Here is a 24567-nt window from a genome sequence, read left to right as displayed (position 1 = left end):
ATAGAAAGTCTTAATTAGCAGCACTTTGCATTAGCCCTGTGATTACTAATAAAGCAATAATTGGAATTTTTAGCTTCAGAGCAAGATTTATCCAGAACTCACCACAAACTTTCAGAAGATGCTAGAACAGATATATAATAATGGGTACTTTTAATAAGCACTATTTTTAACATGTAAACTATATATGGTTTTCCAGTGACTTATAAAATAGTTACATGTATTTTCTCTATATTTAAAAACTTCATGGAGGTAGATTAAGTCATCCCCAAAGAAATAACATAGAATAAAAGGCCTAGACTAATATCACAAGAGAAAAACAATCTGAGGTTGACTGATTCTAACTTGGATGTAGAAGGCCTGAACCAGTTGTATGGCCTCCTACATCAATAGGATTTTACATTAAATATGGATAAGCCACCACAATGAGATGCCACAATACACCCAGTAGAATGTATAAAATTAAAAAGACTGACAACACCAAGTGTTGGTGTACACTACTGGTGGAAATATAAAATGACAAATTCACTTCAGAAAATTGGAAATTTCTATAAAAATTAAATGTATACTAATCGTATGGTCCAGTAATCCTACTCCTATGCATTTCCAAGGGAATTGAAAACATATGGTCCCTGGGGCCAGGCCTGGTGGCTCATGACTATAATCCTAGCACTCTGGGAAGCCGAGGTGGGAGGATCACTTGCGGTCAGGAGTTTGAGACCAGCCTCAGCACGAGCGAGACCCCATCTCTACTAAAAATAGAAAGAAATAAAGTTGGACAACTAAAAATAGAAAAAATTAGCTAGGCACAGTGGTGAGCACCTGTAGTCCCAGGTACTCGGGAGGCTAAGGCAGGGGGGATTGCTTGAGCCCAGGAGTTTGAGGTTGTTGTGAGCTAGGCTGAAGCCACCACACTCTAGCCCAGGTGACAGAGAGAGACTCTGTCTTAAAAGAGAAAACAAAAACATATGTCCCACACAAAGACCTTAAACACAAATGTTCACAGTAGCACTATTCACAATAACTAAAAACTGAAAACAATCTAAATATACATCAATAACTGATGGGATAAACAGTATGCGGTATATCCATACAATAGAGTACGACTCAGCCAAAAAAGACAAAAGCTACTGACGTTCACAATAATATGGATGTCCAAATTATAACGTAGAGTGAAAGAAACCATTCACAAAATTATATACTGTATGATTCCAGTTATATAAAATTCTAGAAATTGCAAGCTATTCTATCTTATTTATTGTGACATAAAGCATTGTGCCAGTTACATAAGGCTTAAAGTAGAGGAAAAAACAGACTAAACATGGCACAGGGAAATTCGGGCTGATGAAAATGATCTGTATCATGATGATGACTATTTTCACAGGGATATACATCTACCAAAACTCATCAAATTGTCTACTTTAAATAAATGTGGCTGGCTCATTGTATATAAATTATCTCAACAAAGTAGCAAAATGTGTAAGTCATTTGAAATGCAAGTTATTTTGTAAACCCTATATAATAAAACTCTACTATGGAACAACTTTGTCATTTATTGGTTTTGACTTTGGTCAAGTTATTTAACCTCTACAAGCCAATAAGGCCTACTGGACAAAAAGATCATGAGACTCAAATGATACTTATGTAAGTACACAAACAAAATGCCATCTCAGTAGCTTCATCTTCTTCTCTTAAATAACATTACTTTCCCTTCTCTTCCTTCTCAATATAATTTAATCCGATATATTCATATATCCCCCCAAGTATTATCAGTATATTGGAAAAAGCTCTAAACTTGGAGGGGAAAAAACCTAAGTTTCTGTCTAGTTCAGCCACCCAGTTAATGCATGATACTGAACTTTCTATTTGTAGTAGGCATGAATATTTATTGGGTGCTCACTATACTAGGTGCTTGGTATGTATGGTAAACCCATCTGGCTTGGTCCCTGACTGCATGGAAGTTAAAATGAATGATAGACACACATTATAAACAACAACAAATAGTTAACTGAATAATTCTAAGTATGCCATATGCTACAAAGAAAGAAGATGACTTGGTCTGGGGGGATTTAAAAAAAAAAAAAAAAAGCTTCTCAAAGGAAATAATGATTAAGAGGATTAAAAAGACATTATATATAAATTTTTTAGACTATTGATCAATACATGATAAGTACTTAATAAACATTATATAAAATTCTTATTGTACAGCAGAGCACTACCTTAAAGATGGCAACTAGACAGTAGCATGTAAGGAAGCTCCAAAGCCCGAATGAATACAGCACGTTCTGAGAAGGCCAAAGCTATGGTGAGAAAAGGGGCCACAAAAAGGATGCAGGGAGTGGTGGCCAAATCATGCAGAACCTTATCAGGCATATTGAAGACATGAGACTTAATACTAAGTACATAAGACATTATTAAGTACTTTTAAATCACTCTTGTCCCAGTATAAAGAATGGTCTAGAGGGATTCATAACAGAGGCAAGAACAACCAATAGAGGATGACAGTTAGAACCTGGGTAGAGGCAAGAGAAAATTACAGAGAAACAGCAGATGGGTTTGTAGGACACTTAGGAGGCAACATCAGTAGGATCTGGTGATAGATTAACTGCACAGGGCAAAGGAGAAAGATGGAGGTCAAGGATGACCTCCAGGTTTAGCAGTTGTTAAGCCAAAGTGCCATATGATGAAACCAGGTACACTAAAAGAGTAGGCTTGGAGGTAGCAGGGAGAAGGGAAGATCATGACTTTGGTTTGGGCATGTTCAGCATCACGTGCCCGGAAGACAGCCCAGAAAGATAACATAGTCTATGCTTCTTTCCTTAGAGGTTAGTTATAATAACGATGGCTTTTACTGTACTTATAAATTATTATAAATATTTTCAAAAGTCTTATTTCACACTATAAAGCCCACAGAAAACCTATTTAGACTTCTATCCTTTCCCAAAGTCCCTCTCAGTTTCCAAATTAAATGAAAGTCAGAGAGAACCTGGAGAGGCAGGTTTTTAAGATTAACAGTTGGAGTAAACTTGGGGTAGGGAAAGAAAAGTTGTTGTTTTCCTTTCTTATAATAAATAATAAGAGAATTAGTCTAGCAACTTCCAACCATTAGTGTCAGACTTTTGGGAGTCTTTTAGACTTTTGGGAGTCTCAAAAGAACTGTGGAATATCAAGGCTTGATGGTGTATCAGTTTTCTATTGACATGTAACAAAAGACCACAAATTTAGCAGTTTAAAACAACACAAATTGGTTGTCTCACAATTTCTGTGGGTCAGAAGTCTAGGCATGGCTTAGCCAAGTCCTGTGCTCAGGGACTCACTAGGCTGAAATCAAGGGTCACAATCCTATCCAAGGTCGCGGGCCCTCTTCCTGGCTCACGCTGGTTGTTGGCAGAATTCTGTTCCTTGTGGTTGTAGGACTAAGGCCCCTATTTTCCAGGCTGGCTGTTGGACAGGCCCTTACCACATGGCCCATTCTTCTCCCAAGAATTACTCCCTCCAGGCTAGCAGAAGAGCATCTACTACTGCAGCTTGTCTCTTTTAAGGGCTCAACTGATAAAGTCAGGGCTGAGCAGGATAATCCGCCCTTCTGATTAACTCAAAGTCAAATCATTAAGAACTTTAAACACATTTGCAAAACTCCTTCACCATTGCCATACAACATAAACTGATCATGAGAGCAATAGCCCATCATATTCACAAATCCTACCCACACGCAAGTAGAGAAATTATATAAGGGCATGTGTGAGGTCATTGGGGTCATTTTAGAATTATGCCTACTGTTGATGGGAATATCAGTAATATATATGTAATAAAGATATAATTCAAAATAGAAAGCTATTGACAAAAAAATGGCAAAGAGTTGAAAGAGAGGAGCTACCTTTATCTTCCACCTCAAGAGTGCTAAGAAATTAGTAGGTGATCTCTACCAAGAAAGGCCACCCAAGAATACTGGGTAAACACTATATACATAATCAGGACTTCCTCTAGAAGAAAACAAGATCAGTTAGCTATGAGAGGCTATACTGTAAATCAGTGAATTGATATGTAACCTGTAAAACAAATAATCATACCCAGAAATTCCTGCCAAAATGGGGGCAGGGGAAGAGCACACAAGTAGAGAGAGTTGAGAAATTCTTTGAAAAAACAAAGAGTACACATCCAACAAAATGATGAAAACTAAGGATGATAAATCTCATTCGTTGAGAATGTAGAGCAACTGAAATTGTCATACATGAATTTCTAAAATTTTAAAATGCTTGTTAGTATCTTTTAAAGCTAAACATAAGCCTATCTCAAGACCCAGCAATTCCACTCCTAGGTATATACCCCAAAGAGAAATTAGTGTATATACACAAAACTGTCCGTAGCAGAATTATTTATAATAGCCCTAAAGTAGAAATAATAAAAGTCTATAAAAGGAAAGTAGGCCGGGCGCTGTGGCTCACGCCTGTAATCCTAGCTCTTGGGAGGCCGAGGCGGCGGATTGCTCAAGGTCAGGAGTTCAAAACCAGCCTGAGCAAGAGCGAGACCCCGTCTCTACTATAAATAGAAAGAAATTAATTGGCCAACTGATATATATATAAAAAATTAGCCGGGCATGGTGGCACATGCCTGTAGTCCCAGCTACCCGGGAGGCTGAGGCAGAAGGATCACTTGAACTCAGGAGTTTGAGGTTGCTGTGAGCTAGGCTGACGCCACGGCACTCACTCTAGCCTGGGCAACAAAGCGAGACTCTGTCTCAAAAAAAAAAAAAAAAAAAAAAAGGAAAGTGAATTGTCCTATAGTCATAGGATAGAATACTATACAACAATAAAAACAAACTGACACTCATAACAACAAGAATGAATCTCACAGACATGTTGAGTAAAAGAAGCCACGTATACAAGACATTGTACAATTCTATTCATACAGAGTTAAAGAGCAGGCAAAACTATGTGATAGCATCAGAAAGCAGAACACAGTTGCCTTTCAGGGGTTGGTATTGACTGGGAAGAGGCGTGAGAAAACCTGCTGGGTGGTGCTTACATGGGATTATAAATGTGCAAAAAGTTAGCTGTGCATTTAAGATAAGTGCACATTACATACTTTACTGTCAGTTCACTCACCTGAATGAAAAATGAAACATAAGAAAATGGCAATAATAATATTAGTAAAGAAACTACAGTGGAAAAAAATAAAGACCAGAAAAGATTTAGTTCTTAGGGACCTAAAGCTCCTGTGCTAGAGACACAATTTTTGTTTATATAATGTATATATTATTACTTCCAAAAAGTATTTATAAGAACTGTAAGTTTCAAAGCACAAACTGTAAGAAATATTGCTAAAAACTAAACAAGAAACATTCAAAACAGACAAAGGAATTCTACATTATATAAAGCGAGCTAATTATTTGCCATGAGCATTACATTTGCCTAAAATATCCTGGAAAAGAAGTAAAAAGAGAATCCCACTGACTATAATTTGGGGATGACAAAAAATTTCAATTTCTTAGGATATATTAGGCCAAATCTTTTTCTAAGGAAACTACATCTATTGTGTTAAATAAATACTGAAGTTTAAAAATGACTGGAATCAACCACTCAATTTAGATGTAATTGTGGCAAAAAGATCTTATGAGAAATTTTAAAAATGATTCGTGAGATATTTACATGGAGATGGAATTACAGGTTCTCAATGAGAGTCCTAAATTCTAGAAATGGTAGGTAATCATAAATGGATGGCTTATTCCATCAACCACCTTGCTTTTATCAGTCCTTTTTCAGTAGCCATGCTGTGGAGAGTGATGTCCATAAACAATCCATTGCTTCCTTTCCAAGCCAAGTCTAAAACTTCCCTTTCAGATTAGCTGTAAACTGTTTCCTTAAACATTGTTTAAGTCTACTATAGTTAACTTTACATGTCAACTTGACTGGGCTAAGAGATGCCCAGATAGCTAAGGGATGCCCAGAAATAGTAAAACATTTCTGAGTGTGTCTGTGAGGATGTTTCTGGAAGAGATTAGCATTTGAGTCTGTAGACTGAATAAAGAAGAACCCCCTCACCAATGTATCCTCTAGTCCACTGAGGGCCTGAATAGAACAAAAAGTCAGAGGAAGGGCAAATTCACTCTCTCCGCTTGAGGTGGGACATCCATCCTCTCCCGCCCTTGGATATCAATACTCCTGGTCCTCAGGCCTTCAACTCCAACCAAAACTGACACCATCCATTCCCCTGGTTCTCAGATCTCAGGCTGAAAGCCTCACGCTTAGACACCACTGGCCCATTTCTCAGGCCTTCACATTTGGACTGGAACTACATCACTGGCTTTCTTGGGTCTCCAGGTTGCAGATGGCAGATCAGAGGACTTCTCAACCTCCATAGCTGCATGAGCCAATCCCTGATACTAAATTTCTTTATGTCTATATATATTGGTTCTGTTTCTCTGGAGAACACTAATATACAATCATACATCTCTTTTGGTCTCGAAAATTATGTTGTTTTCAAAAGATAATTTTAATTTATTTCCTTGTGTGGTTACTTATTGGACATCTCTTCTAGCTCCAACATGTTTTAGGTTGAGAATTGTTAGGAAATTGTGAGTTAGAGTACTTCTTTTTTCATTTTCATTTGCACAGGCAGCAAGGAAGTGATTTCAAACTGGAGGCAAGGTGAAGGCAAAATAACAATGTACATAAACATCACCAAATTCTCAGATGTAAAGTAGTTAATTCATAAATATAGAAGGGATGCCTTTTCTATTTTAACCTCTTTACTTGCCATGTTTCTAATGATTCTAAATTATTTGTATAGTCAAATTCAGAGTTAGTAACCCTGAAGATCAAAATAATTCGAAAGAGAAATGGTCATGCTCATTATTTTGGCCATAGATATTTATCTCTGGAGTGGATATGAGCCAGGAAGGGCAACTCACCAAAAAGTCACTAAGTGCAGCCCTCTTAGTCAGAGGTATATGTGAATCCCACCTAAACTCTCATGGTGGATACCACTGAACATTACAAGATTGGGACAATCACTGAGGTGAACACATTTTCTAAACATTCTAAAAGCACTTTTGCTGAAGAAGAAAACAGAGGAAAAAATGAAAAATAAAAGTTTCTAGTAACCATTCTAGAAGATACTACTTGAATTTACTTGTCCATTAACATGATTAGTCATTCATTAAAAACAACATGTATTGTATGTCTCTTACATGTATAGAATGATGCTACATGTTGGAGAACACAGGTAAAATAACAGTTAATTACTCAGTATTTCACAAGTGCCAGGCACAGTTCTAAACATGTTACATGTGTTAACCCATTTCATCCTCACGATGGCCCTGAGGAAAGGCATGTAAGTGAAAGTGACACACAGATGGATTCCTTTGCCCAAAGTCACCAGGTAATAAGCTTGACCACACTCTGAATCTCTAACTAGTCCTCTGACTCTGACCTGAGGAACAGAGAGTGAGCAAGTGGCTGAGAATCCATGAACCTAGAGTTTTGGCGATGAATAAAATCATTTAACTTCTTTCCTTTACAACTGAGAAAACTGGCTAAGTGACTTGCACAAAATAACAGAGCAAATTGCTAAGAACGACAGATGGTCGTTTGATTTTAATAATAAAAATACAGGGTACATCAAGAAATTAAAATTGAAGAAATCACATTCTTCAGACACTTAACTGGGTGCTAAATTTAGATCAACCAAAGCCTAGAAATAAAAATGTAGTATTTACAATTTAAAAACAAAAGGAGGAAGAGGGATAGAAGAAAACTGTAACTCCGAGACTCTGAATTTAGGCAGGGGAATGGTTAAGAGTAATCACAAACTGCTAAAAAGCCTAAAACTCGAGGGAGAAGATAATAGATTAGACTATGTAGTAAAATTATATTGGGTTAGATTAGGTTAGCTATATCTAAACAAAACTAAAAGAGAAACATAAAAATATATGTTTGAAATTCTATCTTCACTCCTACCTAACCACTCCATAAAAAAATACTCCTCTTTTTGTATTTCTTGCCTTCACAAATACCAACATTCCCTCTCCAAGTTACCAGCTTGGAAAACAGGGAATCAGCCACAGTGCAAATCTCTTGCTCAAACACTGCACAGAATGAGTCATCAAGTCCAACTGATTCTACCTGCAAATTAGGCTCTGGATCTCTTCCCACCTCTCCTAAAAAGCTGGCATAGTCTTCTATGAGTGCTCGCCTCAAACAACAACACAGCTTTGCTCCTTGTCTCCAATCTCACTGCATTCAATTCATTCTCCACACAGTCATCAGAAGACATTTTCTAAAATGCAGGTTTGATCATGTCACTCTCCTGCTTTAAACCCTTAGAGGACTCCTTGCCCCCCACAGGACAAAAACCAAACCTTCCCGCTCTGTCATACCATGTCTTCTGAGATCTGCCTACCCATCTCCCTTGTCTAGGCCCAATCTCCACATACACTTTATGCTTAACCACAACAAAATACTTAGAATTCCACAAAACTCTCACGAATCTGTATGTGTTCGTTTACATTTTCTTCTCCCTTCCTGCAGTGAGTTTCCTTTCCCTTGGTTAATCTAGTTAATTCATTTTTCCAGTTCGGTGTAAGGATTTCTCGCTTGCAATACCTTGTATGACTTCCCCTGGATATGTTAAGTGTTTTCTCCTCCGTGTTCTTCAAAGTACTTCAAACACTCACTGAAATCTTAACTATCTGCATGTCTTGACTCCCACAGCATCTGTCCTCCTTATGCAGGAGACTTTCCAAGGGCAGGGCCCAGGATACAGCTGGCCTGGAACTGTTGACCGTACACTGTCACCTCCAGTGCGTCACCTGATACAACAACCCTAAGAACTAAGCATGGCAAGTGTCATTAACTTCATTATACAGATGAGTACTCTAGAGCTCAAAAAGGTGAAGTGACTTGTCTAGTAAAACTAGGATGAGTAATAGTTGCTCCTTCTACTAAACCGCACCCCTCCCCAAGCTACTCAAGACCCGAACAGAGCCACACTGATATTCTACATATGAACATCACTAACCAACTGAACAGGGATATGTAAATTAGTTAGCTAGTGCTGAAATCAGACATTAATGTGCAAACAAACAGGGACTTATTTGAGCTAAGTGGGCATGAATATGCAAATTACTGGCTGCAATTCAGTAGATGTCATCACAATTCTAGGAATGAACATCCTATATTATGACTATTACAATATTCATACATACTATCATATATTACCGTAATATGGGCTTTTCCAGTTCTAAATTGTGGGAAAGCCAAAATAACGATGCGTATTTTCATCCACACTACAATTACAAGCTGGAAATCAGATGTGAGCATGCAGAACTCTGCAATCTCCATATAGAACTAAGCTGCTATCATGATCACCGCAGTTCAAGTGGAACATTCTATTTTTAACCCAAGGTACTTTAAAAATAGGTTGGGCTGGTCCTTCATGATCTGGGTGCTGCCAATATTTCTAGCCTCATCTACTATGTAAGTCCAATATGATACACTATGCTACTTGCATTTAAAACAAAGTGATTTTTCCTATAAGAATTTTAATAATAAAGTTGCATGGCTATAACACTTGAACATCACTCAGAAAATCCAGTATGTGATTACATTTAGCTTTTGCTCAATAATGACCTTTATTTTCCTATTATCATCAGTACACCATGGCTTCTTATCAATTCTTAATCTCTTAATTAAAAGATTAAGATGAACAATGGCCAAAGCCATTAACCATAGTTTTGCTACGCTTTATAATATCTCTGGTTCCTAAAAGGAAACAAATTATAATGAGTAGAGGTCTGTATATATGAACTGAGTTCCTTAATTAATAGAAAAAGTTATATCCATTTCAAGTTCGGAAACTCTTATTATGAGAGAATAGTACTCTCACATTTAATGCATTTATCCATGCATGTCCAGTGCCTGAAATGCCTGCTTCTTCGTTCTTTATCTGGAAAGCTTCTCTTCATCCTTCATAACTGAATTTAAGCCTTAAATACTCATGGAAGCCTCCCTGCCTTTTCCAGCACTTGTACATACATCCTAGTTGTATGTCGTATGTATGTACAAACACAACTCCATCACAGTGTGTACCACGATGCTGTGATCACTTGTTTGCATGTCGAATTAATTAGGATATAAGTAGGGCTGCATGTAACAGAAAATCAAAACACTAGTGACTTAACAAGTCAGAATTTATCCCTCTCTCATATTGAGAAATCTGGGGTGGTGTGGTGGCTCCAGCCCAGGGAGTCATCAGAGCTACGGCACTGCACAGAAACCCAAGCTCCTTCCATCCTGTCGCTCTACCCTCCCTATCCTGCCGCCTTACCTGGTCTAAGATGGCTTGCACATTTCATTCACATTCACGTCTTCACACACAGGCTGGGCTGGGAGAGGACAGCCTATTCCTTCCCCTTAACAGCATGAACTGCAGTTACACACATTATTTTTACTCGCATACTATTAATATTTGCCAGAATTAAATTACATGTCCACGGTGGTGGCTGCAAAGAAAGTTTAGAAATGTTAGCATTTTGGGTGGCCATGTGCTCAACTACAACTCAGGGGCTTTATTAATACAGAGGAAAGGGAGAACAAATGTTGGAAGGCAGGTGCCAGTCTTGGGGACACATTTAAAGTCCCCTTTTCTTTTTTCCTTCAAAAGCAAAACGTGGCTCTGTTCATTCTTGCATCCTGGGGGCTTAGTGAAGCGGCCGGCACAAGTAAACATATAACAACTCTGTAGAGGATCAATAAACAGAAGGTCTTAGAAAGCACAGAAAACAAAAGCAGAATAGCTGCTGACTCCAATTAAGGCCAGGTATCTGATGCTCCAGATGGAGTCTGAGGGAGAGGAAGGAGCAGGCAGGTTAGGAAGGAACTCTCCTAAACCCTAAGGTGCCCTTGTATGAACTACTTAAGGTACAGAGCTGGTTCAAGGATAGTTCACAGCTTTGTCATGGGCCAAGAGTTTCAGTGGAATGGTGCAGGCCAAAGAACCAATCTTGCTGTCATAGAAAACTCAAGACTTGGTCTAGATTTCTAAATGGAAACATTAAACCACACAAATGGTTTTGCCTCTGGGGCCTTAAGAGACTTTTCAAAATACTATTTACATTTGTACTTTTAATGAAATCTATAATATATATGAAAGAGTGTATATGACATTTGTACAGTTTTTTTAAAGAATAAAACAACAGTATTTCCAAAAGTTAGCGACAGAAACAGAATAATACTATTATCTTTAAAGCCTCATGTGCTCCTTTCTGCTTATATACTCCTCCAAACTCTCCAGAGGTGATCTCCTTTCTGTTTTTTGTTTTGTTTTGTTTTGTTTTGTTTTGTTTTTTAAGAGACAAGGTCTCACTCCATCACCCAGGCTAGAGAACAGTGGTACAATCATAGCTTACTGTGACCTCAAACTCCCAGGCTCAAGCAATCAATCCTCCCATCTTAGCCTCCTGAGTAACTGGAACTACAGGCCTGGCTGATTTTTTAATTTTTTGCAAGATATGGGGTCTCCCTGTGTTGCCCAGGCTAGTCTCAAAAGCCTGGCCTAAAGCAATCCTCCTACCTTGGCCTCCCAAAGTTCTGGGATTCTAGTCTCATCACTTACTAATACTTACTTTCTTCATTATAAACCATAAATGTTTGTGATCTTCTCTATATTCTAACAAAGCTCAACTCAGAATGTGTGGCATTGTATAAACCATTAGAGTCGCCAAGAATATGGTTTCCTGCAGACCTAAATAAAGTATAGGAAAATGAGCAAAGCTGTTATTTTTACCATATTAAAAAACTGATGTGAAACAAATGATGAAAAATATGAGACATAAAGGAACTTTTAAAATTTTCTGTTGCATCATTTTAGTTTTTATTTTTTTCATACATTTGTTTTTTAAAAAACTTATAATTGAAGTATAATATAGACATAGAGAAATATATCACCTTTAAAACTCAAATACATTACATTACATTTCATTTAACAGTATTCCCTCTCTTCTTATATCTGTATGAATGAATTAATAAATAGAGGGCCAAGCATGGTGGCTCACATCCGTAATTCTAGCACTTTGGAAGGCCAAGGTTCAAGACTAGCCTGGAGGCCAAGAGTTCAAGACTAGCCTGGAGGCCAAGAGTTCAAGACTAGCCTGGGAAACATAGCGAGAGCCCGTCTCTAAAAAAACTTTTAAAAATTAACTGAGCGTGGTGGTGTGTACCTGTAGTCCTGGCTACTTGGGAAGCTGAGGCAGGAGGATTACTTGAACCCAGGAGCTTGAGGTTGTAGTGAGCTATGATTGTGCCACTGTACTCCAGCCTGGGCAACAGGGCGAGACCCTCTCTCTAATTAATAAACAAATAAATAAATAGAAGGGAATTTTTTCTGAAATAAGGTTATACATCATCAACTGGTTCTGCGTGATGACAAAGTATTATATCTCAGGAGTGAGGTTCTTAGGCTTTACTAAGTAATGGACTTTGTCATGGCTATTTTGCACTCTGAAGATCCACTTCCTCATGAATTACAGGCTCCTCCATATGTTTCAGCTACCAGTGGTTTGTTCAATGGGTAGAAAGGAGATTGTATGAACTTGAGTTATTTCCAAAATAAATCCATTTAATTTAAACTAAATCGATGACTGAAAAATATTTTTAAATAAAACAAATTTTTACATCAAATTGATTAAGGTTAATAAGTGGTATACTCAATAACAATCTTGGCATAAGAATATTTTTATTTCCTAAATGATTCGAAATAATATATTAGTCCGTTCACGACCCGAGGAAAGTACATTTATTACTTACAACTTCTGAGGAATAAAGAAATTAGCATTTATAAAAATTCTGTTATAATTTTATTATAAGACAAATCTTACATATAAGTAAGTTAAGATCTTTCTTTTTAAAAAGCAAGAATATAAATACATAAAGAGAAAGGGAATCAATTTTATACACTACTTTAGAGGCTAAAACAGAAGAGATAACTATGAAAAATTAAAGTTATTAAGAAATAATTATGTGTAATTTTTATAAGAAAAAAATGTACTCTTTTTCATGTTCCTTGCATATTGTAATATAGTTATTAACAAAGTCATTAAGCAAAATTTTAAAGGCTACAAAGAACTCTAATCAAATTTTAAGGTATAAATCTTTACAAGTACTTCCTATATAATATTTAAGGCTGTAGAAGAAATGTGTGGTATGAGTGTAAAATTGCTGTACTAAGCAATATACCTCACTTAAGCCAACATGTCCCTGAAAATTTCTGCATAAGTGAAATCTTGCTGTAAATACTCTATTCCAGAACAACTTACTATTTAAGAAATTCCTATTATAAATGCTTTTGTAAAAAAAGAATAATCAACCCATGGTTGATGTATCTCAAATATTATCTCACCTTAAGGCAAGGGACCTCCAAATAGATTAATTACACACGATATCACTAAGTGTTCACAACCCCAGTCACCAACAATCCATCAGAAGAGAAAAATGCAGAAAATTCAGGTCAGGTCAGTATAAGAGCCCAGTACTTGCCAGTACTTCCATATTTATACATAAAGAAACTCCTCTCAGAGAAGGCAATTCTCAAGTGGTTCGAGCTTTACAGAGTATTCTAAGGTCAGGGCTATAGAAATGCCACTCATTAAACTAATGGGAATAAAAATGGCACTCGAAAGGTATCATTGAGTACAAACAGAAGTACTAAGTAGCCCCAAGACAGAAAAGAAATCTGAACTGAGTACATATTTCCACTTGAATCAATGGCAATTAATGTACTCTGCCCATTCATAAGTTTTATTAGCCTCAAAAAATGAAAGAAGGCAAACCACAGGACTTAGACTCTGTTTATTAAAACGTCCACTAGGGTTTCTCGAATAAGTAGACTCTGTTTATTAAAACGTCCACTAGGGTTTCTCGAATAAGTAGGCTTGTACCGGCTTACAAGAAGTGTCTTACTATAACTAGATACTAGGAACAGAGTGCTCCCTCACCACCTGTTTCTTAAGCACCTAATTCAAGCCAAGCATTGTCCTAGGACTGGTATGCACTGGAGCATAAGGCTTGTGTCCTGGATCTAGGGAAGTGTAAAAAATAAACAAGTTAACAAATAAGCAAGACATAGATATTAAGAAAAGTATTATAAAGCAAAAAATTTTAAATATGAGGAGAGCAGGATGCTGGAAGAGATCAGGAAATAATGAGATAGTTTATTTTGGTCATGAGTGGCAGTCTTCTCATTTTTTTTTTTTTTAACCCTTGCAGGATAATGTGTTCATCAATTATCTTATTCTCCTGAAGAATTCCTCATTAAACCTGAGGAGCTATAAGCAAGCTAAATGTTCATTAAAACTTGCATCTTTCTTCACCTACGACGCTGCTGTCTAAGCAGGACAATGAAGCAGCGGAAAGGCTGAAAACAACAGGGAGTCGCTGATTAACGTAGACACACACGCAAGTTAGGTTTCCACCTGTTATCTCACGCGCTTTGAAGCAGCACCCCCACCCCCTCAACCCAATTGCCAACGCAGACTATGTAATGAACCATCTGTACCATAACAGTGAGAGCCAATTGAGATGGGTTGATAATACCAATGAAATCTCATCTTTTTTTCATTCTTTTATCCCCTTGTGCGTTGTTAGACTTCGCAAGATTTTTAATTGCATGATAAATCGAAAACGTTGGCAGGAACTAACTTTTGTAAAATGTGAGCTTTTTAACATGACTTTGATGGTCTTTCTAGGTGGATTTCTTTGCCGCTCCCCTGCAACAGAAGGAAAAGTTGACCTATGAACCAAACCACTGGGAAGCAAAGCCTGCAGCTATCTGGTGTTAACAGAAGAGACAAAAATCTTCCACCAGTCTCTTATGATTAGGCTGAACCATTCAATTATGCCTTTCCAGGGTTACGCTGAAATGCAGATCGCACTGTGGTCCTTGGACCAGTCAGATTAATGGAACAACTAACAGAGATGGCCATTTTTAATGGAAGATGGGCATGATTTTCCCCTTTTTTCCTACTGAAAAGTTAAAAGCATTCATCGGAGAAACTTTTGCTTCTGAATGAAATACCATCAAACTTTTACAAAAACTGGTCAGCCAGTCCATTCTCTCACCAAGTGTGTGATGTGTCAGCTCAACTGCAGTATTGTTTAATGATTATTATGAAGATAATGTGTTTGCTAAGTACTACCTGTTCCTCCACCAAAGATACTTCTCGTATCTTGCTGAACACTAGTAAGTGCAATAGACTTGTGCTTCAAAGTCCCATATTTCAATTAACTTTGTGAAGGATGGGAAAATTCCTAGCTAGATTACAGTGATTCTTCCATTAACCATCCTCACAGAATAAAATTTTTCTGTCACTTAGTTAGATTTTAAAGTGTTTTTCAATTACATACAACAGTTTTGTCCTGGGCCAGACAGCTCAAGGGCAACGTTTCTATTTAATCAAGCTGCAGAGAACAAAAATATACATATAACCTCTACTTTGCCATAAACTTAAGAACTATGGAAACTTATAAAGCTAATAATGGGTACCAGAGGCTCCATCTCCTTTTAAGGCCCTTCCTACCTCTTGATGGTGATCTCTATGCTACTTTAGATCTTAACTGTCCTCATTCACTCTGTCATCAAGTCAAACAGTATTTATCAAACATTTATTATCCTAGGCACTGTGCAAAGCATGGGACATATAATAGTATTGCACTCATGGAGCTTATAGTTTGGTGGCAAACTCAAGTGAGCATGGATCTACAATATAGTGTGGAAAGTATTCAGAAAGAGAATACTAAAGATGTGGTAGTGACAGACAGCAGGGGCCACAACCCCAGAGTGTGTGTGTGCGCGCGTGCATGTGAGACAGAGAGAGAGAAAGAGAGACAGAGAGGGAGGGGGGCAGGGAGGAAGGCTGGGGAGAGGTGGGACGCGCAGAGAAAGAAGCTCATCAGAATATGTGACAACTAAATTTAACTTGGAAGGCTGAGTAGGATTTAGCCACACAAAGATGACAGAAAGGACAAGCAGAATGTGTGCAAAAACTCAGAAGTCATAGTACAGTGGTAGAAACTGTAATGCTTAAGAAGAAAAAGAAAGGCATAACGTTCACTTTACGTCAGATACTTTCTAAAAACACTGTTCATAGCTTAACTCACCTAACTTTCACAACAGCCTCAGGGAGTGGGGTCTGTTATTTTTATCCCCATTTAGAGAAAAGGACAAAGAGGCACAGAGGGCATACAAAGCTAGTGATGGGGAGCTGGATTTTTAAGTGCCGGCAATCCGGGCCCACAGCCCTCTGCCCTGCACTGTGCCGTGTCTCAGGAGATCACGGGCCGCTGAGGGGGAACTGAAAACTGTCCACGTGGCTAACGCACAGAGTGCCCACAAGTCTTACTGTCCATCAAAAACAAAGAATCTACTGTTCATCATTTACCCTTGTTGACTAATTAGGCTTGAATTTGAGAGAATGACAAGTTGTACCGCTGTCCTATCGATTATGTGGTCTAGCTTTTCGTCTTAAAGTGCCAAGTGAAAGGCTGCACTGCTGAGCCAGACAGATGTCGGTCCTGGAGGAGGTTGTGCGCGCGTGGGGACGTGGGCATCGATGAACTTTTTGTGCTTGCCACTCAGTTTCACTGGGAATTTAACACTGCTCTAAAAAATGTTTATTAATTTTTTAAAAAATCAAATAATCAGAATTCAATCTAAAGAGGAAAAAAAAGGCTTTGTTACTGTTAAAGAAATGTAAGTGTACTCGAAGACGGGTGGAGAGAAATTATAGAGGCAACTTCAAGCTATTCTTTAAGCCAAATCTGAAGACAAATTAAAATTAAGACACTGTGAGTACAGAGGATATTCTAGCTCTAGATAACCTGCTACACCCCTAAGTAGCAATTCAAGTATAATCCTAACTCCTACAAGAATGCGTGTTCTGTTTCCGTGTCCTCTTCCACACTTTGCAGCCCACCCTATTCTTCTAGGAGGTAGCAGCCTGCCACAGTGGGGGAGGGGTCACCCTTCTCCTTCACTCCTTGTCTGACCACCGAGTGGGTCACTCCTTCATGTGTTCCAATCCCAACCATTCTCTGAACTCCTACACATCAGGAGCCCAAGATGCACCCTGCATGTTTTCCAGAATGTATGATAACACTTTAATACTAAGTAAAATGTTGGTAAGCTAATCCCCTTTTCCTAATACCCTGAACATATTTCTAGGCTTTTGCTTCTGGTAGCCACATATATGACCTGTGGAACTATTACTGATATAAATATGAGAGAGTGTATTAGGATCTTAAGACAAACAGATTAATAGATTAATAATGAAGGTGAAGGTAGGAACAACTAGGCAATAGTCTTTAAACCCAGAAAGGTTGACTGGTTACTTTGTAATGCTTTGATGTAGAACTATGAGTCTTAAAAACAAAACATTTAATTGCATAGGCTAGTCACTGCAAAATACCCCAAGTGACCCCAATGCATCAAAGACAGTAAAAGTGCTCATTCTCATCCCTCATGGAGAAAGCCCAGAGTTCTAAAATAATTTAAATAATCACTGCCTTTTCTTAACTCCTCTAGCAATTTTATCCATACCACCCACTTAGTTGTATTTACTTCCTGATATTGTTATTGGTGTGGTGTGTATGTGTGCGCCTTACTCTGATAACTGGATCTTAAGGCTTTACCTTATATTTCTTTGCACCCAACTTCCATCCCTTCCAACACCTAGGATGTTTTACGCTTAGCAGGCCCGCACAGATCTTTCTTGATTCATTACATTTATCATGATCAGCATCTTTCTGTTACAGAAGGAAAGGTCATTGGTCTGATTTTTTATTTATTTAGAATTTATTTTCTAAGTATTTCCTTCTACAGATTACAACTCTTTGGTAATGACACATGGGAATCAAACATCCTGTGTATCAAAGTTGTGCTGATTACACCACTATTCAGAAAAGGCAGTCTTCTTCCCTCTGTGGTCCGCAATTCCCATGCCAGCAGGCCAGCATGGTTAGGAACTGGGCTACACAGCAGGAGGTGGGCTGCAGGCAACCGAGCAGAGCTTCATCTGTGTTTACAGCCGCTCCCCATCGCTCACATCACCGCCTGAGCTCCCCCTCCTGTCAGATCAGCAGGAGCATTAGATTCTCATAGGAGCGTGAACCCTACTATAAACTGCGCATGTGAGGAATCTAGGTTGCACGCTCCTTATGAGAATCTAACGCCTGATGATCTGAGGTGGAGCTAAGGTGGTGACGCCACTGCTGGGGAGCAGCTGCAAATGTAACAAACGTAATGCCCTTGAATCATCCTGAAACCATCCCCCACCCTCCCCCGGTCCGTGGAAAAACTGTCTTCCATGAAACCAGTCCCTGGTGCCAAAAAGGATGGGAACTTGGGAACTGCTGCTTTAAATAATGCACTTTCCTTTTTCCAAATCTCAGGTATTCCTGCCATATTCCGGATGGTGTGAAAAACAATTTAAAGTAACAGTGGTGGTCACAGAAGTCTGGCATTCTCCTAGACTGTGACTAGACTCGGATCTGCTATCTAAGCAAGAGGAGCCTGGCCTCATCTCTTTTTGCTCTGAATTTCCACATGAACGGTAGCGGGTCTATACATCCTGTGTCTACAGTAAGAGTTTTAGCTGTTTGGCAGTACATGTGGGGAAATGATAGAAAAAACAGATAATCATGTCATTAAATTTTGTTATCTTGAAACAATCTTGTGAATACAGATCACAAACTCACATGCAATAAATGTTTCAGATATCCCTCCAGAAAACTATTTTTTCCAGAATAGTCCAGTCACCCACCTTGAAGTTCTCCGCTCCGACTATAGAGCTCCCTTCTCTGTTCTCGCAGGTAGGCGCTCATACTGATGGCGTGGGAGGATGATTCGAACCTGCGATGAAACACAAGGCAAACAACAGTGAGCTGTCAACCAAAGAGCTGGAGTCCAGCTGTGTATTCCAAAAGTGCTCTGTTCTGGTCTGTGATGCTCCCTGATGTTCCCTGATCAAGAAATTTTGGCTAAACCCTGACAGAGCCAGGGACAGCTGCCACAGACCTTGATTTATGAACAGTGTTCCTGGCTAATGCTCCTCTACAACAGCATTTGGATCTTGTGCTTACTCTCAATTTACAACTATGATCTGCCCCAACTTTCTTTTGCCTTCAGACTACCATCACCCTTTGCCAGGGTCCTTACACACAGCAACAAGAGCATCCTATAAAGGTCAAAACCATCAGTGACTGCCAGCTGCCACCACAGACAAACTGGCTCCTCAGAGCAGAACTCTCACCTTTCCAACTCCTCCACGTAGAGGACTAGTACAAAGGACGTATTAGAAATGCTGTTGAATAACCACACCAAAGGGGCAATGCATCCATGGTCTCTCCCTAAACGTCCTAACAATAATACCATTTCTAAATGGCTGCTTGTTTTTTGACCTGCTGCCTAGCACATAAAACACTTTCAAAAATGCCACACTACAAAATGTTTGTTCACATCTACCCAGGAACCGTTGCAGAGATCAGAAATACGGGGGACAGATTCGTGATAAAGAACAGGTCTCTAAAACCTAAAGCAACGATGACAATAAAGAAAAAACAAAAACAAATCAGTCTTAAGAGAAACATGCAGGTAAGAAAAAAAAAAAAAAAAGAGCAGATAAAATTGTGACTATATCAAACCATAAATCCTGTGATGTGCTAAGAGATTCCATTTCAAGCCTGAGACTTTCAAAGGCGGGATAATAGGCTGACAGAAGGAGGAATCCTTCTAAGAAAGACTGCCACTAAGGGATAAGCAGCGACACAAGTAAGAGCAACAGTGATAATGGGATAGGCTTCTGGCAACAAGGAAGGAGCACCATCATTTTCTTAATTATGCCTTCTTTATCCTTTACTTGACAAGGAATATGAATACCAAGATGAATGGCAGTCTGCGAGGAAAACATTTGGGTTACTTGATCCCCTCTCTGCACCCTGCCAAGAACTGAGAGGGCACTAACAGCCGGGAGGAAGGCAAAGTGTACAGTACTTCAAAAGTGCCACCTGCCAGTCAAGTGCAGAAAAGAAGCCACCGACCTCCAAAAGCACGCTGACAGCTATTGATCAGAGGCGGCGAGGGAAAAAAATAAACTCTTGAGCAAAGAATAGAGAGGCACATGCTGGACAATAAGAGAGAACTTAAACATACTTAATTAACCTTGGCTAGGGGCAATTAAAGAGGGTAATAAAGTCCTTCACAGATGCGATAAAAACAGATTATAGTTCGCCAAAATCTTAATCCTTTATGGCTTGATGTATTTTTGCTACTCAGGAATTCTTTTTATGTTTGCAACAAGTCACAGATTGATATAATTTTACAACAAAAGAGGCACTAGAGAATATTCCCTCTCACCTCCTTATTTTATAGCCCAGGGCACCGAGCCCTGCCAAGACAGGAGACCTGCCCGGGCACACGTGGCTCATTACTGACAGAACCAAGACTGGAAACAGACAAATCTGTAATAACTGCCTGATTGTGTGTCAGCGATGAGTTTTTACTACTGCCCAACAATAATAAATGTGTAACAATTATTTAAGGTAATTTGTTCATTTCCAACAACTTATTTTTTTTTTCAATGCCATGACTTCAGATGCATTGGCTAAATGTTTGAAAATGTATATGTGGTCTGAGGTTGACAGTGGGGGTGATGGTTGCAAACATGAAATCTAAAAACACAGATGCCTGCTTCCTGCAATAAATCCAGATTTAGAATTGAGCTAGGAAGGGAAAGTGGGGAGGGGCAAAGTTGTGTGGGGGAGAGAGAGCAGGGGAGGAAAGAAAAAAAATACCTGGCTAGGCAGCACCTGAGGTGATCCTGGTAGCCTCTATCAGCCACCTTGTGCTTCCACTACCTTTCCTGCTTGCCGGCATAGGCCCGGTTCCATCTGGGCATTCTGCTTCCTTGCTCCGTCCCTGAGCACATTCAGCCATGTGCTCAGGAAAAGTGGCTCCCACTTCAGCTGGAAGCCCAGCAACAGAGATGAACCTGCCTGGCTTAAGACGACTACTCTAGTCTACTTCCCCATGCCAGCAACTGGTTTAGGAGTGGGCATCACACCCAATCCTAGAACCTGCTGGAAACTAGCAGAGGAGCTTTGATACTTGCAGGAAAGATCAATAAATGGATAATGAATGACTAATTATTAATTGTAAAAAGATTTTAAATGGCATAGCCACTTTGAATGATGGTTTGACAGTCTTGTACAAAGCTAAACGTCATCTTACTATATGATCCAGCAATTTTGCACCTAGGTATTTATCGAAGTGAGTGGAAAACTTAGTCTACGTAAAAACCTGCACATGAGTTTTTATAGCAGGTTTGATTCACAACTGCCAGAAGTTGGAAGCAACCAAGACATCCTTCAACAAGTGAATAGATAAACAAGCTGTGGCACATCCACAAAAAGGAACGCTATTCAGCAATACAGAGAAATAACTACCAAGCCATGGAAACACATGGAAGAACCTCAGATGCACATTGCTACGTGAAAACAGCCAGTCTGAAAAGGATACATACTGTATGACTCCAACTATATGACATTCTGGAAAAGGAAAAACTATGCAGACAATGAAAAGATCAGTGGTTGCCAGGGCTGAATATGTGGAACACTAATGTTTAAGGCAGGGAAACTATTCTGTGTGCACTGTAATGGCAGATATTTGAACTGTACAACACAGAGTAAACTCTACATGTAAACTAGGGACTTTAGTTAATAATGATATCTCAATATTGGTTCATCAATTGTAACAAATACACAACACTAATGCAAGGTGTTAATCGGGGACACAGGGGGCGATGGGAGAGTAGAAGGGAACTCTCTGTACTTCCTGTTCTACTTTTCTGCATACCTAAAACTGCTCTAACAAATTAAATGTAAATATTAAAAAGAGAGAGAGAAAGAGAGAGTGATTCACAGGAAGAATCACATGCGATTTCCATGGCATTACCATCTTTATTGGACTGGAACTAATGAAAAACGCATCATAACCACAATAGAAATCATGACTGATGTGTCGAGGATGACAGGCAGAGAGATGGAAAGAGCTGGGTCCTTTATGGTACTGTAGTGCTACATTAAGGAAACCACCTCCACATCAGTCTTTATTGTGTAAGATAATAATTTCCTACAGTTCAATCTATTCTATTTGAGATTTTATGTTACTTGCAGCCTAAAGCATTTGAACTAACAATGCATCCACCCTCTGAATAAAACACTTTAAAAAGAAATGCATTCAGTAAACACAATGGATTTCATTCCAGGCAGGGACACACGAAATCTCCTCTCTACTAGGCCAAAATATAAATGAACTCTTGAAACTTTCCTTAATTACTAAAAACATTATGAATCCAAAATAAAAACAAATCTCAAAAATGAACTAATAAAGATACTACAACTTTAGCTATTTAAAAAAATGAATTCGAAATGCAAGGATGATACTTTTATAGTCACTTTACATGCTTATGTTTACAGATACAACTTCTTAAATAACTATTAATCCCTCAAAAGAACATATAAGTCTGGAGTTAGACCACCAGGATTTAAGTCCTGCTTCTAGCACTTGTGAGCTCTGTGACATTACATAAATTACTTAACCTCTGGTATCTCAATTTTTTTTCTATATATGAGAGGATTAAATGTAGAAAATTTGCCTATAAGGCTATAATAAGTAAATGACACAATTCAAGAGAATGATGAAATGGCTTGATTAATAGTAAGAACTCAGTAAATGTTAGTTACTACTGCTACTGCTGCTGAAATTTGACATAATCTTTGTTAAATTATTTAATTGACATTATTTTGAGCAATTCACCTAGAATGGTGCCTGGTACCTAGGAAGCACTCAATCAATGGTAGCTGTCATTATTATTAATGTCAATATTATAACTATTAGCTATTACCAAGAGATATACACTATGGGCACATGGCCTGGTGGGGTTAACTAAAGATAGTAATTAGAAAAAAGTTTCCAGATTGTTCCTTTATTAAACATCTAACCACATAAAGCCCAATACTGCTTGGCACAGAAGATATGCATAACTTTATTAACAGGTTGTTTCTTGGCACTTAGGGCTTTTTCAATGCCGACATATTTCGTTTCATTTCATATAAAAATCCCCAGAAACAACTGGAGAGTTTCATTTCCCTTAATTTTATATAAAACTCCCCAGAAACAAGTTCCAGAAATTTTTATTAAGATTTCAAGATATTCCAGTAACCACATTCCAAAACAGCCACTTCACCTTACAGAAAACAAAAGTAAACAACAGTGAACACGTATTCACTTCTCATTAATTACTTAAAATCTAATTTAGCTAGAGAAAGTAATGGCTGTCGATAAAGCAGAAAGTCATTCTACTTGCATCTAACACTTCTTGACACCTGCTATCTTACCAGCAGAGTGATACTTACTTGAAAAGAGAATTTTTTGGCCTTTGAGGTTTCTTCTTGGCAAAAAAGGCTGCAAACTCTCGTCCAGTACTGGCATAGCTCAGTTGAGCTGATGGTTCAGAGGACGTACGGGTATTTTTCATATCCAAGTACTCGGTCAACAGCATCTGTACAACCAGATAAATAGTTTAGTACACATATTTTAATGTGCTATTAAGAAAAACAATTTTAAAAACATGCAAATCTAATACTAAAATCCCTCCTAATATTACAAGGCATATTAAGCTGGTCATTCATTCTTCTAGTTGGGGATCTGAGGAGAGATTCATTATAGGTAGAAAGCCATCTACTTGTTAACCTACTCATGAGAAATAGGGTGTGATAGGAATTTGAACATGGAGGTAGAGGGAATATTTTTACCTAGTATCTACTATGTGCCAGGTACTGTGCCGAGTGAATTAATCAGTAATATTCTTTAATCAGAATTTAATCCTCATTATTCTAAATTACAGCAGCATTAGTAGCAATGCTGTAATATTTACTGAGTATTTATTATAGTGCAAGTGAGGCACTAACTCATTTTAGATATATTTATCTCATTTAAAGCACAAAATTTTAGCAGGTAAATTCTTAGCTTGTAGGTAAAGAAATGGGGCTTAGGGAGGTTCAGGAGCTGTAAGGTGATCCCTGGCAGACTGACTTGGGAGGCCATGCTCTTATCCCTCACCCCATGGAACTTAAACACCATGCTCCTGAATGGCCAGTGTGTCCATAAAGACATTTTGAAGGAAATAGAAAAACTTCTAGAAAGCAATGAAAACGGAAACATAATATACTGGAACCTATGGGATAAAGCAAAAGCAGTACTAAGAGGGAAGTTTATAGGAATAAATGCACACATCTAAAAAAAAAAAGAAAAAGGCTTCAAATAAACAACCTAATGATGCACCTAAAGTAAGAACAAAACCAAGAACAAACTAAACCCAAAATTAGTAGAAGAAATAATGAAGATAACAGCAGAAATAAATGAAATTGACATTTAAAAATACAAAATAACAACAAAACAAAAAATTGCTTTGAAAAGATAAACAAAATTTACAAACATCTGGCTACACTAAGAAAAAAAAGA

The 24567-nt window shown here is 38.3% G+C and overlaps 1 protein-coding gene across 1 annotated transcript in view; it reads right to left on the bottom strand.

Moving 5' to 3' along the window:
- The window catches only part of EXOC4 (exocyst complex component 4), a 737569-nt gene that overhangs the window by 519719 nt on the left and 193283 nt on the right, over window positions 1-24567 (bottom strand). Inside the window, exons 8-9 of the mRNA XM_012739746.3 lie at window positions 23460-23605; window positions 18809-18897 (exon numbers count right to left, since the gene is read on the bottom strand). Coding sequence (XP_012595200.1) covers window positions 18809-18897; window positions 23460-23605 — 235 coding nt within the window. The remainder of the gene's footprint in view (window positions 1-18808; window positions 18898-23459; window positions 23606-24567) is intronic.

Source organism: Microcebus murinus, chromosome 9 (genome assembly GCF_040939455.1).
Source record: "Microcebus murinus isolate Inina chromosome 9, M.murinus_Inina_mat1.0, whole genome shotgun sequence".
In the NCBI taxonomy this organism is placed as follows: domain Eukaryota; kingdom Metazoa; phylum Chordata; class Mammalia; order Primates; family Cheirogaleidae; genus Microcebus; species Microcebus murinus.
The sequence above is the reverse complement of the archived record's forward strand: the minus strand, read 5'-3'. Positions and strand labels throughout refer to the sequence as shown.